This window comes from Bos grunniens, chromosome 6 (assembly GCF_055505025.1).
Source record: "Bos grunniens cultivar Pamir isolate PY7600 chromosome 6, Bosgru_T2T1.0, whole genome shotgun sequence".
Taxonomy (NCBI): Eukaryota; Metazoa; Chordata; class Mammalia; order Artiodactyla; family Bovidae; genus Bos; species Bos grunniens.
In genome coordinates this window covers 32,266,410-32,284,341 of record NC_141170.1, presented here as the reverse complement: position 1 = coordinate 32,284,341, position 17,932 = coordinate 32,266,410, and the positions used below count along the sequence as shown (strand labels likewise).

Genomic DNA, 17,932 nt, shown 5'->3' with positions numbered 1-17,932 from the left:
TAGATAAATTCCATTCCATTTCCTGTATAATGAGTCACTTCTTTGTTGTAAACTCTCCTTAGAATTTCTTGGGAGAGGAACTGAACAGAACATTGATTTCCTATGTGAGAGAATTCTTAGAATTTAAATAAACCTATTGGTTAAACTGAAACCACAAAATTAGCATTTTACTAATCAGTAGGTTTAAATAGCTTGGAAGCAAAAGTCTGCCATCACCTTGATCATCAACCCAGCTTGCTGCTTCTTCCCAGTCTTGGGTTCAAGGTATTATGTACACATATAACAAAATTTCAATGATTTTCCTCTGTCTCATCTTTCATTCTTCACTAATACGCAGTTGTAACTTTTCTATGTGATTGCAAGTATTGGTACTTTCCTATGATATACTGTTAGCTTAAAAATATATTTGCAAATGTTGATACTATCTATCTCAGAGCTATAGGTGAAAAATTAAATACTTTTATAAAGACCAAATTGATCATTTTTAAACGAAATTCTTATATACTGAAAATGTAGATACATAACTTCAGTATAGATTTATGGTAAAATAATTTGAATCATTTTTGTCAAATTCTGTAAAAAGTTGTCATACAGAATAATTTATAATATTTTTGTTTTCATAGAAATAACATTTCTGGTAGAATATTTCAAGGCCATTTTTATTTTGTGTAATTAGGTTAATAAAATTAATTTTATAAAGGAAACGTCAATGATAGACAATTAGATATAAATGACTACTTTTATAAAGATGATTAAATTTGGATATTTGTAAGGATACAAATATATGAAAACAGTAGACTCATTTGGGGCCTATAAATATGTCTTTTTTAACAAATGCAGGTAGATTCTACAGTTTGTAAACTGAAGCAGCCTATATAAAATAATCTGTCATTAGTTTGCTGACTAAGGTATAAACAAATTTCATGTATAATCTAATTTTTCTTATGTATCTGAAATGCATTTTTCCAGCACATATAAATGTATGCATTTTTGGGTCTTGCAATTTAATGGAACTCTAGGAGTCAAACGTGATATGTTTGACTTATGATTCTGTTTAATCATCTTCATTCAGTCATGTCATGGATATATCAACCCAGCAAAATTAAGTAATAGCTAGATCCTTTTAAAAATTTAATGAAGGTTAATAGTTTCTACATAATGCACAATGTTTTTCATGAAGACTCTGAAAGAGCAGGCTAAAGGATAAAGACATTTTAAAAAATTACAGATATTAAATGTAATTTACCAGTGGGTTTTAGTTTATCAATTTTAACAAATCCAATGATCTAAGAGGAAATTTCTTTTTAATTTTTTTGTAGTATTTTAAAATTTGTAATATTTAAATATTGATGCTTCTCTATTCCTCTGACAAAACCCTGCTATTACTTTCAGGATCAAATGCTTTACTTTAAAGTGTAGTAAGATATTGGTATTTCTTATCTTATATAAGCACTAAGCAAAATAATTTGAATGGTAAATATTTATATTGAAGAGCAAAATTAAAAACTAAATGAATAAAAATATTACTTTCAAGTGCAACAACTTTTATCATAATATACTCCTTTGTTGGAAAAATCAAGAATTTTTTTTTCATGAATCAAATTTTATTATAAGACCTAACTATTTTATTTTCTTACATAGATCTTGACAACCATGAAACTTCTCATCCTTACCTGTCTTGTGGCTGTTGCTCTTGCCAGGCCTGTGAGTACAGTAGAGAATTTAGAAGATTCTAGATTCTTGTTTAAAGTCATCTCAAATGCAATTTGATGCAAGTCTCATCAAGTGCAAGATATTGTAGTCATAAAGAATTTGATGGTCTCTAATTAGCTATTAAAGTGTTGATATTAAAGCTATGGTAATCCTTCACATTTTGATCATTATTATTTAGTTTATTCAAAGACTTAACTCTAAATAAAATTTCTAACTTGAAATATAAACACCTCACAATTAAAAATTTTTTAAAAAAAGAAATAAGGTAATTAACAATACAATAAAGAGCATCAAAGAAGGTAACTAGTCTTTTTGCCTGGGTCCATTATAGGCTTAACATATTTGTAAACATATATATATCCAATATTGTATTACCAAATATACTGCTGCTGCTGCTAAGTCACTTCAGTCGTGTCCGACTCTGTGCAACACCATTGATGGCAGCCCACCAGGCTCTGCCATCCCTGGGATTCTCCAGGCAAGAACACTGGAGTGGGTTGCCATTTCCTTCTCCAATGCATGAAAGTGAAAAGTGAAAGTGAAGTCTCTCAGTCGTGTCCGACTCCTAGCAACCCCATGGACTGCCAGGCTCCTCCATCCATGGGATTTTCCAGGCAAGAGTACTGGAGTGGGTTGCCATTGCCTTCTCCAACCAAATATATTATTAAACCCTATATTCCAGTGTATCCACTTTTGGAATCTAAATCAAACCCTCATTTGAGATGGCTCATGCCAACCAATATTTCCCAAGGTACAGAAAGTTGGGCTCATTCAGCTGATTCAAAGATCTAATAATTTGGTCCTTGTAGAAAGAAAAACTAGATAATGTAAAGTAACTTAAGTTTCTTCTCAAAAAACAAATTCAGTTATTAATGTGAAACAAAAAGTTATTCTGTTCCTTTGTGACCTCTGCTGCTAAGTCGCTTCAGTCGTGTCCGACTCTGTGCGACCCCATAGACAGCAGCCCACAAGGCTCCCCCATCCCTGGGATTCTCCAGGCAAGAACACTGGAGTGGGTTGCCATTTCTTTCTCCAATGCATGAAAGTGAGAAGGGAAAGTGAAGTCTCTCAGTCATGTCTGACTCTTAGCGACCTCATGGACTGCAGCCCACCAGGCTCCTCTGTCCATGGGATTTTCCAGGCAAGAGTACTGGAGTGGGGTGCCATTGCCTTCTCCGTTGTGACCTCTAGATAATGATAAATAAATAAATAGGAATCAACTGACAAGAAAGTGATTCAAATAAGATAATAGTTTTGGATATTTGGACACTCAAACTATCAAATATAGATGAAAAAGTTTCTGAAATGCTGAGATATTCTATTGTTAAACTCTTATTTTCTAAATTGTAAATAATGATTGAAGGATCACTAATAATCCACCTTCTTAACCAATAGAGTTCTGTCTGTGCTAAACCCTAAGCATCAAAAGATGGAAATATCTGACAGTAAGTTACAAAAAAAGGATCCAAGTTCTTCAGAAACGTGTCATTGGAGTAGTCCATATCTTTTCCTTTTATCAGTGAAACAGATATAGATCCCCCAGCAAACAGATTCTTTAATCCTTTTCCAAAGAAAACATCATTTTTTAATGCTAACATTTAACAAACATAAATCTTGTTCCCACAGTTAAAATGCAGATTGAGTTAAAATTTTATATAATTTAATTTATGATAAAAAATAAAATCCAGACAAACAGTATTTCAGATTATTTTTTGTCTTTTTATATACTTTTCTCCACCATATTCTAAAAACAGAAGATAATTTACTTTTCTTGATTTTTGTCAATAAATTTTTTTTCCCTCCCAGGGGAACTTGGTGTCAAATTTAGCTGTTAAAATACAAACTTCTTAAACAGCACTATTAAATGTATAGTATTACATGTGCCTTGTGATATTATTATTATTGTATTTTGAGTGCTTTTGGTTTTACAATTCTTGCATTTTTTTTTAACAGAAACATCCTATCAAGCACCAAGGACTCCCTCAAGTAAGTGTTCTATTCTATGTTCCAAGAACTCACTGTAAATTGTGTAACTTAAGTGATGATAAATTGCTAATATATATATTGTAGTCTCATTCCTTCCTTCTCTAGTAAACAGCCAGTTTCACATTCGCTGAGGTGTAATATCTTCAACTATTGAGCTGAATATTGATCTGCTCTCACAAACCTTTTTAGAGAAGAGGGCATTTGGACTTACATATTTATGATTAATAAAAATTTTATTATGCAAGAGCAGTAGTTAAACAGAATATGTATATGTGGTCTATTTTACTGTATTATTGATTCTTTCTATCTCTTCTCCTTGCACTCAAACATATGATTTACAACTTGATCTCAATTTACACACTGAGTATTAAATTAGATACTCTATCACACACTTTTACAAGAGTCATTAATCTTCCACCCTATCCACTACTCAGTTCATTTTTTAATGTTTACAGAATGAGCCAGACAGCAGAGAGATAAGGTTCTTTCTTTACCCCAACTAATTTCTCTTTCAGTTAGCTATGATAAATACTGAATATCTTCTTCATTTCAATTTTCATTTGTATACCTTCATTTCAATTGTATCCAGATACTCAGATAGTTGATTACCCTCTCACTTCTCTGTTTTCATTACATTCCTGTTTAATTCCTCCTTTGACATTTGATAAGTATGAACTGACTAAACCTATAGGCCTGGTAAAGAAGGAACCAAATATGGTGTCTCTTTCAGATTTTAAAATAAAATCATAAAACTGAAACTAATTATCTCTTATTTTACCTAAGAAATATTTTGGTTTACCTAAATAAATGGAGAATTTGTGTTCAAATGGAAAAACATTCTCCTTTTCTGACTGTGTTTTTCACTTGTACAATTCACAATTTAATTCCTACAGGAAGTCCTCAATGAAAATTTACTCAGGTTTTTTGTGGCAGTAAGTATTATCTACTTCTTCTTCAATGACAAATGTATTTTTCTGGAAAAATCAACTCAATTTCTATTTACAAACATTTTTTCACTTGGTCAAATATTTTCATTTACTCACCCAAGCAACCACAAAGAATATTGAAATTGTATATGCAAATATTAAAAAGCTGCTTTAAATATTAATCTGTACCTATACATTTGACTCTCTGTAAAACACTTACGCTGTTTTGTGCATAATCTATGTAAACTTTACAATTTCCATTCTCATTATGATGGAATGTTTTATCTCTACAATACCCTGGATGTGTTGTGTCTTCTGTAACTTCATGACTGAATTGTCAAATAGAACACAAATAGAAATTTTATTTCAAGACCAGTATTTAAAAGATTTGATAGGCAACCCAATTTAGCCTGAATGATTTTTAATATAATCTTTTTCCCTTGTAGCCTTTTCCAGAAGTGTTTGGAAAGGTAAGAAATTCTGAACAGAATATACTGCAGAATTAACAAAGCATTTTATTCTATGTTATTTATGGTGTTATGCCAATTCTTTATTGCCTTTTTGTGAAAAAATCACTTAGATTATTATTAGATTATTGAACCAGACAGAGAGATGAAGATAACTCAGAACTATGACTTAAACAAGATGAAAGATAATAATAGTCAAATTTACTGGAACAAAATTTTTTAAATATTTTTAAACACACAGTAATGAACTGACAGCTTAAATAAAGAAAACTTAGCAAGGAGATAATACAAGAAATAATATTGCAAAAAATATTAGTGCATTCACAAAAAGCATATTTATTTTTTAATTTGCAGCAGCAAAATGTAAGATACATTTCTTTTTTTTTTTTTGATGGAATGAAAAAAAATTTTATTATATTCATTTTCTCCATTTTATGTTTTAAGGTTAACATTTTATCTTTACTATCTTGCATTATCAAATGACAACTCAGAAATGCAAGCTTAAAAGAGGAATTGGTAAAGTGGAGAAAGCTGTGCAGTTCTGTCTTTGATCTATTTAATTCAGCTTGATGATGAGAACGCCATATACATTTCTTATAGATATCCATTCATTCATGTTTCTCTCTTCTTTTCTGTCCTTAAGGAGAAGGTCAATGAACTGAGCAAGGTAAGGAACATAAATGATATTTAAATTATTTTAAAGTTATCTCAAAATCATATTTTGCAACCTACAATTGATTGGTTTTGACAAAGAGAATTTTTGAGGGAAAAATTTTCGTATGAAAATACGAAAATTAAGGTGGTATGTCAAAAAATGCTTGTGCAGTATGAAAAACATTTTAGAAAAAAAAATTTCATGTAACATTTATACTTTTCTTGAACTTTCAAAATGACTGATGAGATCTACTGAGAATTCTGAATATTGATTTCATTGATTTAACTTTGCAACCATGAGGAGACAAGGCATTAGTATAAATGAATGAATGGATAAAAGAATGAATTAGTGCAATTATGGACTGACAGACTATTTTCACTGATCGCCAAAACAGAAAAAATGTTTTATTGAGTACTACATGAAGCAATATATCTGCTCCAAGAATGTTTTACATAGTCACAAATGATTTTTTTACTTTTTTTAAACACAAGTTTTTGATCAAGGTTGTTTTTCAAAGTTTTAATAGCTTTGTTATTAAAAAAACATACAGGTATTTAAAAATTTACACCTTCTTAATTATTCTTCATACCTGACTAAGTAAATTTTCTTGGCAGGATATTGGGAGTGAATCAACTGAGGTAAGATTCTTTATTCTAAAACTATTAAATATAATATAAGGGAAATAAAGAAGTAAAAAATATCCTAATCAAATATCCTTTAAGTATCCTAATCAAAATGAATGAACAATTCTCTAAGGACAAAACTAAAACAGATATCTCTAATTCAAAGAAAAAAAGATGCAACATGTATGTTGACCAAAATTGGCTGGATAACTAAACCAACATAGTATTTTGAGCTTAAATTCTATGGAGCATCTCACTGCTCTCTATACTGCTATGGTCATGGAAACTGGACACAACATACTACATGGAGAAAATTCATTTTGCTTAAATATTTATACATCATTGAATCAATGCTTTGTGTACTTTTATTTATCACATAATCTTTAATCCAATGCTCTGGTTTGTCATCCAAAAGCCAAGTTAAAAAAAAAAGAAGTTAGGCTAGTTAAAGGAAAATGTAGGATATTTACAGTGATTTATCAAAACATAGAAAAATCTACAGTACTTTTTATTGAACTCTAAAATGCAGATTAAAGAGAAAAATTCTTCAGTTAGCCTGGTAGGTAGGCTTTTTTTAAATTTTCCTTACCACTTCACTATTGCCACCCATTTCTATTTCCTTTGGCATCCATTTTATTTGGTAACTATCATTTTATATTGGAATGTTTGTCATGAAAAATAAAATTAATTCTCTTTTCTTTCCTAAGGATCAAGCCATGGAAGATATTAAGGTAAGATCTTTATTTTAATAAACTCTACACTTATATATCATAAATAGGATATGCTCCATGCTTTAAGAAAGCTATCCACTGCAATTGTGTGATTGAACTCCTCAAGCAGTGCTATCATACCCAAGAATGTACAATGTTGTGCCAGATAAAGTTAAAGTAAGGAGAGGAAATTTGACATTTACATGATCAGGAGAAACTTTGCTTCTTTATTAAAATCAAGAGTAAAAAGCAAAATGTGCATGAGTGTTTAAAAATGAAACAACCGACTCAAAAAATTAAAACCTTGTTTCTGTCATCCCAGGGTAAGAGTTCACTCTCTTGTGTGTTGAGGGTGGTCTTTGGGCAGAAAGAATCTATTGCAGCAATTATGTAGGATCAGTGGGCTATGCTGTTGTTCAGTCGCTCAGTCATGCCTGACTCTGTGACCCCATTGACGAGCATGCCAGGCTTACCTGTCCTTCACCATCTCCCAGAGCTTGCTCAAACTCACGTCCATTCAGTCAGTGATGCTATCCAACCATCTCATCCTCTGACATCCCCGTCTCCTCCTGCCCTCAATCTTTCCCAGGACCAGGGTCTTTTCTAAAGAGTGGGTTCTTTGCATCAGGTGGCCAAAGTATTGGAACTTCAGCTTTAGCATCAGTTCTCCCAATGAATATTCAGGATTGACTTCCTCTAGTGATTCCTCCACTCTTCTCCAGTAGCATGTTGGGCACCTACTGACCTGGGGAGTTCATCTTTCAGTGTCATATCTTTTAACCTTTTCATACTGTTCATGGGGTTCCCAAGGCAAGAATGCTGAAGTGGTTTTCCATTCCATTCTCCAATGGGCTATGCTACCTAATCTCAAAACATGGGAAAATATTCATTAGCCCGCAATACTTTTTACTCAACTCTCCCAAGAGATGACTATTTTGCTGCACATTAGAATCAATATCTTAGTATGTACTTGGGAACAGAAATCATATCCATATGTAAATATGAGCATCTGTGACTTAGGAAAAAAATTAAATGTTTCATAGAGTAGAACTTTTAAAAGCTCATGTAATTTTAGTTCCATTCTGAAATTGATTGTTCTATTTTAATATTTCCAATTTATTTACATCAAAATTGCCCCAAGTGTATATGGGAATATAAACTCAACCCAGGGTTTCAGGTAGCCCAGCTCAATAGGATTCTTCATTCCAGGTTTCATTTTTATCACAAAAATTCATATGCATTTGCATTCTACTCAAGAAAGTATCTGTATTTGTTTTAATAAAAAGGTTTTAAGTTACAAAGTAAGTTATTACACCCCCCTCTCCAACATATTTTAAATAAAATTGACAATCCAAAAAAAAGTAAATTTTATTGGCCCTGAATCTTTTTATACCCAATTGTTTTCACTAAAAACTAGTTAGCAACCCAGTATGAAAGTGTGTTTCAAACTGTGTTTCATAATAGTTTCCTTCTAATTCTAAAAGTCTCAGAGGCAGTAACAATGATTTTCTTTCTTTTAGCAAATGGAAGCTGAAAGCATTTCGTCAAGTGAGGTATACCATTTTTATGTTAATTCAATATCCCAATTAGAAAATGTTTATGAAAGTTTGTTGAACCATAAAGTTTACATGTCCCTTAAGGTTTCATTGCATAAGGCACTATGTATGCAGCTCTATCCTAATTTTAACATACAAGGCTGTCAACCCCAAAAATGTAAGAAAACAATTATTTGTCAGAGACAAAATTATAGATTTCTTTCTGAGCAAATAATCCTATCTGTATATCTGTGGTGTCCAGACATTATTTTTCTAATTTTTTTTTCCTTTCCAGATTTTGGTAGAACTAAATCTTGTCACTGAAAATTACAATAATGGCTATGTTCTAAATTGTGAAATTTAAACATGATATATCCTTTGTGGAACTCAATCAATTCTATGTTAAAGAGACACTGGAACCCTTTGCTATTTGTTAACCTAGAGGAGAAAAAGAGAAGGCATACAAGGTGATGAAGTCCTTAAACTTTGGGAGCAGAACTTCATCCAATTTACAAAATAAACCCAGTTCCATTATGCGGAGTTTCTGTGAAGTCAGTTAAAAGTGAATACTTCATAATCCAACATTTTGAATAACTTCCCTGGTGAAAGTAGTGAGAAGAGAAAAGAGAACATGTACTTTGACTGTTCATCTTATCTAAATTACCCAGGAATTTGTGGCTAAAATCAGTTTACCACAGATAAGCTATGATGTGTCTGGTTAATTAGCATTTTTATCTTGAATGTAAATTAATGTCATAAAACTAACAATACATGTTTTTTATTTTTTAAGGAAATTGTTCCCAATAGTGTTGAGGTGAGATATATCTACTAAATTTAAAATATATTAACATCATCCAGGATATCTTAAAATTTAATTAAACTTTTTATTTTTTGAATTTTTTAGCAGAAGCACATTCAAAAGGAAGATGTGCCCTCTGAGCATTACCTGGGTTATCTGGTAAAATTTTATTAAAAGTTAATCAAAGACCAATGTATCAGGGAATGAGCAAGAATGTTGTATTGATAAATTATCTCTCCTTTTCAATATCTGCTAAACTTAAAGTAAGCAGTCTAACAGATTCTAGCAGTATACTGATCCCTTCTGAAAATAAAACTGACAACTTTTTTAATCCCAGATATTTACTTCATACTCTCATTTGACAAATTGTGTATTACAGTTTACTTTCAGATCTGATTAGCACAGTATTGAAATGGCACGCTATAGATTTGACCAGACTTGAGTTTGACTCTAAGCTCTACGTTTTACCAGCATGTGGTATTAGACAGTTTCCTTATCTGCTGTAAGTCTATAACCTAAGTTCCAAAGTGACAAAATAATAATAAATATTTAAAGCATATAAAGCAATTAATACAAATAAGACATAGTGCAAAGTAAAGTGAAGTCGCTCAGTCATGTCCGACTCTTTGCCACTCCATGGACTATAGCCTACCAGGCTCCTCTGTTCATGGGATTTTCCAGGCAACATTTCCTTCTGCAGAGGATTTTCCCGACCCAGGAATCGAACCCAGGTCTCTCGCACTGTAGACAGACGGTTTACCGTCTGAGCCATTTTGAATTGCGAAGTAAGCCCTCGGTAAATGTGGCTAGTATCAGAAACATCATTTTTCCCTTCATCCAATATTCTGATTTAATTTGCAAAAATCAGAAAACAAATGGGGCTTCCCAGGTGGTGCTAGTGGTAAGGAACCCCTCTACCAATGCAGGAGACTCAGGCTTGATCACTGGGTTGGGAAAATCCCCTGGAGGAGGGCATGGCAACCCACTCTAGTATTCTTACCTTGAGAATTCCATGAACAAAGGAGCCTGGAGGGCTATATCCATAGGATCACAGAGAGTTGGGTACAACTGAGGTGACTAATCACTGCACAGAAAGCAAATCTGTTTTCAATTTTCTTAGCGATTCTGATATAATATTCACTGTAATCAAAACTGCCTCAGTTCAGTTCAGTTCAGTCACTCAGTCATGTCCAACTCTTTGTGACCCCCTGGACCGCAACACACCATGACTCCCTGTCCATGACCAACACCCGAAGCTTGCTCAAGCTCATGTCCATTCAGTGATGCCATCCAACCATCTCATCCTCTGTCCTCTTCTCCTCTCCTGCCTTCAATCTTTCCCAGAATCAGATCTTTTCCAATGCATCAGTTCTTCAAATCAGGTGGCCAAAGTATTGGAGTTTCAGCAAAAGTCTTTACAGTGAATATTCAGGACTGATTTCTTTTAGGATTGACTGAATACTTATTTATATCTGACTGCATTATAATATATTTTAAGTTAAAAATAATGTAACAAAGTAGTTTTCCTAATATTAAAAAAAAAAAAAAGGAGAATTAGGCTAATCCAAATTCTCTGTGGTAGAAACAACACTAAAGTAAGATTATTAGTTTCTCATTATTTACTCCTGGGAAAGGGATACTATGATAGATGGTATCCACGAAATTGACAATATTTTTTCTTTTTGAATAGGAACAGCTTCTCAGACTGAAAAAATACAAAGTACCCCAGCTGGTAATATTTTATTATAATAATACAAAATTAAGTCTACAGAATTAAAATAATTAAATGAAATTTACTTTGACTAAATTCTACATCAAATCATGTTAGAGCCTCCCAAATGATTCGTTATACTCTGGAATTTATTCTGTATTTATTTTCCCAAATTCAGTTCTGAGTGGTGATTCCGTATATATGCCTCCTTGTGAAAGCACAGATCATTGCCAAATAAACATTCCATTTAAGAAAACAGTGTAGACTCTGTAGAAGGAATCAGGGATCCCATACATTCAAATTGCTTTTGTCAAAATTTTCTAAGAAAGAATCGGCAAGTTGATTGATCTCATTGTCTCTAGACCCGTTTCCTTTATAGTTACTTTCATTTCCTGACATTGTTTTGAATATTGAATGAGCAATCTCCTATTCAGTTATCCCTGAGGCTAGCTTGTGGCAAGTCCAATAAAGTGTTCATAAAGTCTCTCCTTCCCCTAATCCCTAAGCTCTATAAAATTTGCTATGTTCATGAGACCTTTGACAATATTATGAAGATTTTGTTTTGTTTAATCACAGATAAGCTATGATGTGTCTGGTTAATTAGCATTTTTATTTTGAATGTAAATTAATGTCATAAAACTAATAATACATGTTTTTTTATTTTTTAAGGAAATTGTTCCCAATAGTGCTGAGGTGAGATATATTTACTAAATTTAAAATATATTAAAATATATTAAATGCACTATAAGATGTGCATTTGAACTATGAAGTCATAAACTATCTGCTGATAGTACGGATAGATCAAAAAAGTATCCATTAGCACAATCCAGCTTCACTATTATCAATCCTTTTGAGTGTCATAGTTTTTCACTTGGGAGGCCATAAATTTTTCTTTTAGTTATACCAAATAAGCTTGGTTAATTAGGACTTTAGGGAAAAGGACTTGTCTTAATTTAGCAAAATTACATTTTCACATTCTTATTCCGTTACAAGTGTAGGAAGGAGGAAGTCAATAATGAATTTAATTTGGACCTCAGTGTCACTCTTGCTTCAGTTTCCAAGTTGCTTCTGTTGCCTTGGACTTAGAAGCCAAATAAATTTAGATATATCAGTACCCCAATCAAACTTAGCATTACTAATCTAAGAAATTACATGAATAATATATTTTAGCACCTTAGTTATGATATGATTAGGCCGTAACCTCCATAAGTGTTAGAACGATATGGTCCTGCTCTTAGTGTTCATTGTTCATAGTGTTCACTGCTCATAGTATTCATTATTATTTATTTCATAGATGGTCCCTAGCATTTAGCGTAGACCCCCAGTGAATGAAAGTGCCTAGCAAATGTCTGTGATTCACACATGAGTGAAATCAATGTACTAAAATAAAGTGATCTCTCTTTCTGAGGAAGCTATTCATGACCATATAAGATTATTAAATCTAGAATATCTTAGTATTTTCTTCAAGTGTTGTTTTTATAGTGTGTGTTCCTCTTTCTTTTTTAACAGAAATAAATATAATCCAAGGGAGAAGTTTTTCTACTACCCATATTTGATAATGTTTTATTTAAAATTTATAAAAGATAAAATCTAAACAAGTGATTAATAGTCATGAACAGAAAATATGTAGTCCTAGGGAATTGGTGGATTATTTTCCCCCAAATATGAAACTTATAGATTCTTTATCCTTCCAAATTATAGTAAGTATAACATTGAGTTGAATATTTTTTTCTAAAGTTAGAAAATGAAAGCTATATTGCTAATTTTAAAAATTTTGGCAGAGAATACCGTTTATACTAATCTTCACAGATGATGACATATTCTTGGTAATTGTAAAATGAATGTGTTATATCAGAAGATATCTAAGTAACTTAGAACATATTTCCTTCTATTTAGGAACGACTTCACAGTATGAAAGAGGGAATCCATGCCCAACAGGTAATATTTTGCTTAATGAATTACATACTGATAATATGTTGCAAAGTTTAAATATGTTTGCTTTTAAATAGCTTCACAATTTTGAAGAGACTTCTTTCTTCTCAGGTGGTTATTTTTTACTCCCAACTTTCTGAAACAAGTTGTAGTAATCAATCTGAGAAAGGAGAACTATTTGTCATTCTTCTTTGGAATGGGAGCTGCTCTATTCTGTCCGTTCTCCCCTGACAGCAGCACCCTTTGTAATTCTAAACACTATGAAGTGTTCATTTCCATGGTTATGTTAATTTCTCTTTTAAGGTATTCCTAAATTTTATATCTTTATGTCCATGATTTTATTCTTAAATTCAATTTATATTTAGGAAATTCAAACTCATAATTATGCTCTTTCAAGCAAGCCATTTGGAGATTTATTAATACTAATTTAAACCTTTAGAAGAAACTGTCTGGAGAGAGATTAAATGTTTCTGTCAAAAAACCTTTCTGATGTTCTGTTTTCCCTTCCATCTGTACAGTGTATTTATCTGTAATATATAATAGAAACTGATTCTTCCTCTGCCCTGCATTTCATTGATTCAGTAGTGTTCCTGGGGCTTCTGATTTCATTTTTAAGGTGACAACCAGATACTGTGAAATATGTGCTGCTATTACAATTCTGATTCCTATCAAAAGCTATGCCAATTTCAATCACTACTGTCATTTGGTGAATCTTATGAGGATTGTGTATGTTTCGTATGTCTTAGAAGAAATAGTATCTAGATAATGCAATTGGCAAAATTATTAGTGTGAATTCCCAGATCTCTAACATGAAAAGCATTTCAAAAAGTTTGCTTCTTACATTTTTTGGTTTTATTCAGCCTTAAAAGATCACCCTGACTCTTTTTTTTCTTTCCAGAAAGAACCTATGATAGGAGTGAATCAGGTAAGTGTGTGTCTGTCTGTGTGTATTTTAATACTGCCCCAAACTATCTATTGGTAACCACTGTTTTTTAGAAGTTATTTTACTAGTTGCATCAAGAAGTAGTGCTCTGCTAGTATTTCTTAGTTGTTGACTGGTGTTGGACTCTAACATTGCTGGTTCCAGCATTGCTATGAAAGATCAGATCTAAGTTGCCAAAGGAAGTGAAAGAACAATTTTATGGCCATCCCTGAGTGAAGAGAGCTTCAGGTCAACTTTTAAGTTAGAACAACCTCAATCAACTATTCATATTGTTCAAATTTGACTTTTTATTAATCTACAGTACTGTCTGGGCTTCTTGAGTTTTCAGTCTTAGATCTAATCTTATGACCTTGAGCAAACTGTGTTCTTCTCTCTAAGCCCTGCTCTTTCATTTGTGAAATTAATATGAATCTATCAATTCATTGTCTTCCAAAACTCACATATCTTGAGTTTTGCAGTGTTTTTTTTGTGTCTTCACTTTTAAAGGTGGTAACTGCATTCAGTTCAGTTTCTTTGGTCCATTGATGATTGAGCTTACATATAGTATGCTAATTTAAAAAATAAACCATACAAAGAAAACCATGGGGTTTTATAAATATGAATCTATAAGGGATTAAACAAGATTCAAAACACAGTAGTCATCAATAAATTTTATGATAATTATTCCTTAATATGAATCATATTTCGCTCTCAATTTCTTCTAAAATTCTCTTTTCACTCATGGGCCAAAGTAAGAGAAAAGAAAAGACAATTATGTACTTCACTGAGTTCTAAAGAGTACACTATCCTCACCTTTCCATGTAATTTTAAAAAAAGAGGGTAATCATTCTAATCTTAATGTGAACATTTGGTAGTAATACTTTAGTCTATTATGGCATTTAACTGGGTTGGAATCACAAAACTATTTTTCCCTCTCTCTCTTTTAAGGAACTGGCCTACTTCTACCCTGAGGTGAATTTATTTTATTTTTTATATTAACACTAATAAGAGAAAATCTCAGATATCATATTTATTATAATCATTAGGATAGGCAACCACAGCAAAACTTGAAATGCTTTCTTTGGTTTTTCTAATTCAATCAAAGAACATGTATTTTCTACCTGAATATATAAAGAATTACATTAATACACAGAAACAAATAAAAGGCCATGATAGATTAACAGAGGTACCTATTCCAAAATTTCAGAAAAGAAATAATGTTTTTGCACCAAAACCTTATAGTTATGAAGGGGCACTGGGCTAGGAATTAAGAATTCTTTTCTCTTTATTCTTGGCATTTCTGAAATCCCTGTATTATTCTGGGACGAGGACTCTCCCTTTCTTTGAGCTCATTGTCTTCATGGAAAACTAAACTATAGAACAGAAAGGCAAAAATGACCTTCTCTAGTCCAAAAACCCATGAGTTTATAAATTATATAATAATTAAATTCACACTACCACTTTCCTCTGGACTTTGATAGCTGGACCTGTGTTAGTAATGCAGGTTCTTAGAGTTCAATACTGACTATTGATCTTAAAGAAGTGATTTATTCATTACCCCTCAGGTACCCCAAGAAAAGCCCTTTCCAAAATTTCCTTACTGTGACTTACCATAGGGAAGAGTTTGATTTCTCTGTTTTCCTCACAGAGTAAACATCTTTTGTGATGCGAATAGCCATGTCTGAAATGAATGCAATGATTCATTTTCAGAGATTCAAAACTGATTTCTCATACACTGTTGCTTTTTCAATGGTCTTTCTCTCTAGCTTTTCAGACAATTCTACCAGCTGGATGCCTATCCATCTGGTGCCTGGTATTACGTTCCACTAGGCACACAATACACTGATGCCCCATCATTCTCTGACATCCCTAATCCCATTGGCTCTGAGAACAGTGGAAAGACTACTATGCCACTGTGGTGGTAAGTTCATTTAAATGACTGCATATTGTTGCCTTATCAAAGGAAATAAAAGAAAACATAATATAAAAATAGATTTAGAATAAGCATGACACATAAATGCTTAGTGTCCTATACTAGAATTTTCTGAAATGGAAAATTGATGATAACTTTCTGGTATATGGCTAATGTTAATCCATTACTCAGGAACATGTGGAGCAGTGCTATCTATTCGATAAGTGATAATCATTCTGATGAAAATAGGAAAATTTTCTCTCCAAAGTAAAAATTCAACTTTATCCTCCTTGCACTTTTGCTAATCTTTAAATGCCTTTCTTTTGATTATATCCATGATATACATTAGAATGCATTGTGGGGGATAAACTGCAGATTTTGGCATTCCTAAAGTCCCAACTTGAAATCCTGATCTTTTTTTTTTTTTTTTTTTGCTTACTTGAAATAATATAATGATGCTTGTTTTTATAACCTTGAAGGTGATTAAATATAATAATCTATTAAGCGTACTGCTGGGAAAATTAGTGCTCATTTTTTGATTTAGCAAAATTTTATTACTGAATACCTTACTCACATTTTACCAATTTTTGCTCCTTCAGAAGAGTCAAGTGAATTCTGAGGGACTCCACAATTATGGTCTTTGGTAAGTTGGAAATTGCTTGTCTAATCATTGATCCTCTTTTCATATGAAAGCTCAGTACAAAAGTACAACGTGTAGACTATAAAGTTGTTTTGCTGGTCCTCTAGTCTAGCTATATTTAGACACATTACACTTAGATAATATCAATAATTAAATTGGCTTCAACATTTTTTGTATTATAGTAATATCAAATTTAACTAGCAATAAAACTAGCTAATTTTAATTAATATAATTTATTATATTGAAATTTTTATACAAGTATAGGAGTGTGGGTGTTACTAATTCTGGTGACCCCAACAGTGGAATCCTATTCTTTATGATCACTGAAATAGAAATACTTAACACATCACATAGTTAAATCAAGTGTTTGTCTATTAAGAAGAAAACAGATTTAAATGTCCATAGATATGTTTTGAGTACTTCAATTTACTATATAGGAGCTTGTAGTTGTGTGTGTGTGTGTGTATGTTCCCTTTCCAGTGGTGGAAACTTCCCTTATAACAGATCAAAAGAAGGAAAATAAAAGTCTGATGTACTTGGAAGTTTTTACTTTGAATTATTTTGCCATATTTTCTGTTACTGCAAAAGAAAGTGCAACCTAGTCATAAATTGCCTGTAAAACTTAAAAATCAGGAGCAGTGGGTATGTGTTAGTAACAGGAGACACATATAACTTTGTGAACTTCATCTTAAGATGAAGAGAAAATGACTATTAAAGTGTATCTTATCATAACAGTACCTTCTCCCTTCAAAACATGCAGCATAACTAACCACATATTTCTTTTTTGGTTTACAGATGGTTCTGAAAATTCCATGCTCTACATGTCTTTTCATCTATCATGTCAAACCATTCTATCCAAAGGCTTCAACTGCTGTTTTAGAATAGGGCAATCTCAAATTGAAGGCACTCTTTCTTCTTGAGTTCTCTACTGTATTTTAGACAGTGTAACATCCTTAAGTGAAATTGTCCTAACAGCTTGTTACCTAAATTCCAGTAGTATCATGCTGGTATAAAGGCCACTGAGTCAAAGGGAATTAAAGTCTTCATTAAATTTCTGTATGGAAAATGTTTTAAAAGCCTTTGAATCACTTCTCCTGTAAGTGCCATCATATCAAATAATTGTGTGCATTAACTGAGATTTTGTCTTTCTTCTTTTCAATAAATTACATTTTAAGGCACTATTCCTATTTTTTGTCATTATTCCATTGGAAGGAATTTACACAACCTTGTGAGTTTGTATGTATATAACATTTTGTTTTCACTAAATTTTTATGACATTTTCAACCACATTTTAATGAAAAAATTCAAATGTTCACTTCTAGCTGATCCTGGTAGATTATAAACTGAGTCTAAGATCTTTCATTTGAAGTCAACTGTTTATAGAATATTTTCCATGTGAAC

At 32.1% G+C, this 17,932-nt stretch overlaps 1 protein-coding gene across 1 annotated transcript; it reads left to right on the top strand.

Moving 5' to 3' along the window:
* The first annotated feature begins 211 nt into the window (after window positions 1-211).
* On the top strand, window positions 212-17,709 carry CSN1S1 (casein alpha s1). Its single transcript, XM_086407621.1, has 19 exons — window positions 212-264; window positions 1,642-1,704; window positions 3,667-3,699; window positions 4,593-4,631; window positions 5,072-5,095; window positions 5,736-5,759; window positions 6,362-6,385; window positions 7,078-7,101; window positions 8,601-8,633; window positions 9,406-9,429; window positions 9,520-9,573; window positions 11,105-11,146; window positions 11,795-11,818; window positions 13,022-13,063; window positions 13,956-13,982; window positions 14,928-14,951; window positions 15,746-15,900; window positions 16,491-16,534; window positions 17,327-17,709. Coding segments are annotated over exons 2-18 (645 nt in total). The 5' UTR covers window positions 212-264; window positions 1,642-1,653; the 3' UTR covers window positions 16,492-16,534; window positions 17,327-17,709.
* The last annotated feature ends 223 nt before the right edge of the window (window positions 17,710-17,932 follow it).

What these genes read in the sequence shown, in the direction of transcription:
- CSN1S1 (XM_086407621.1), top strand. Translation starts at nt 1,654, where the DNA reads ATGAAACTTCTCATCCTTACCTGTCTTGTGGCTGTTGCTCTTGCCAGG. An exon ending in AAAGCATTTCGTCAAGTGAG is followed by an intron (nt 8,634 to 9,405) that starts GTATACCATTTT and finishes TTATTTTTTAAG; the next exon opens with GAAATTGTTCCCAATAGTGT. An exon ending in TTGTTCCCAATAGTGCTGAG is followed by an intron (nt 11,819 to 13,021) that starts GTGAGATATATT and finishes CCTTCTATTTAG; the next exon opens with GAACGACTTCACAGTATGAA.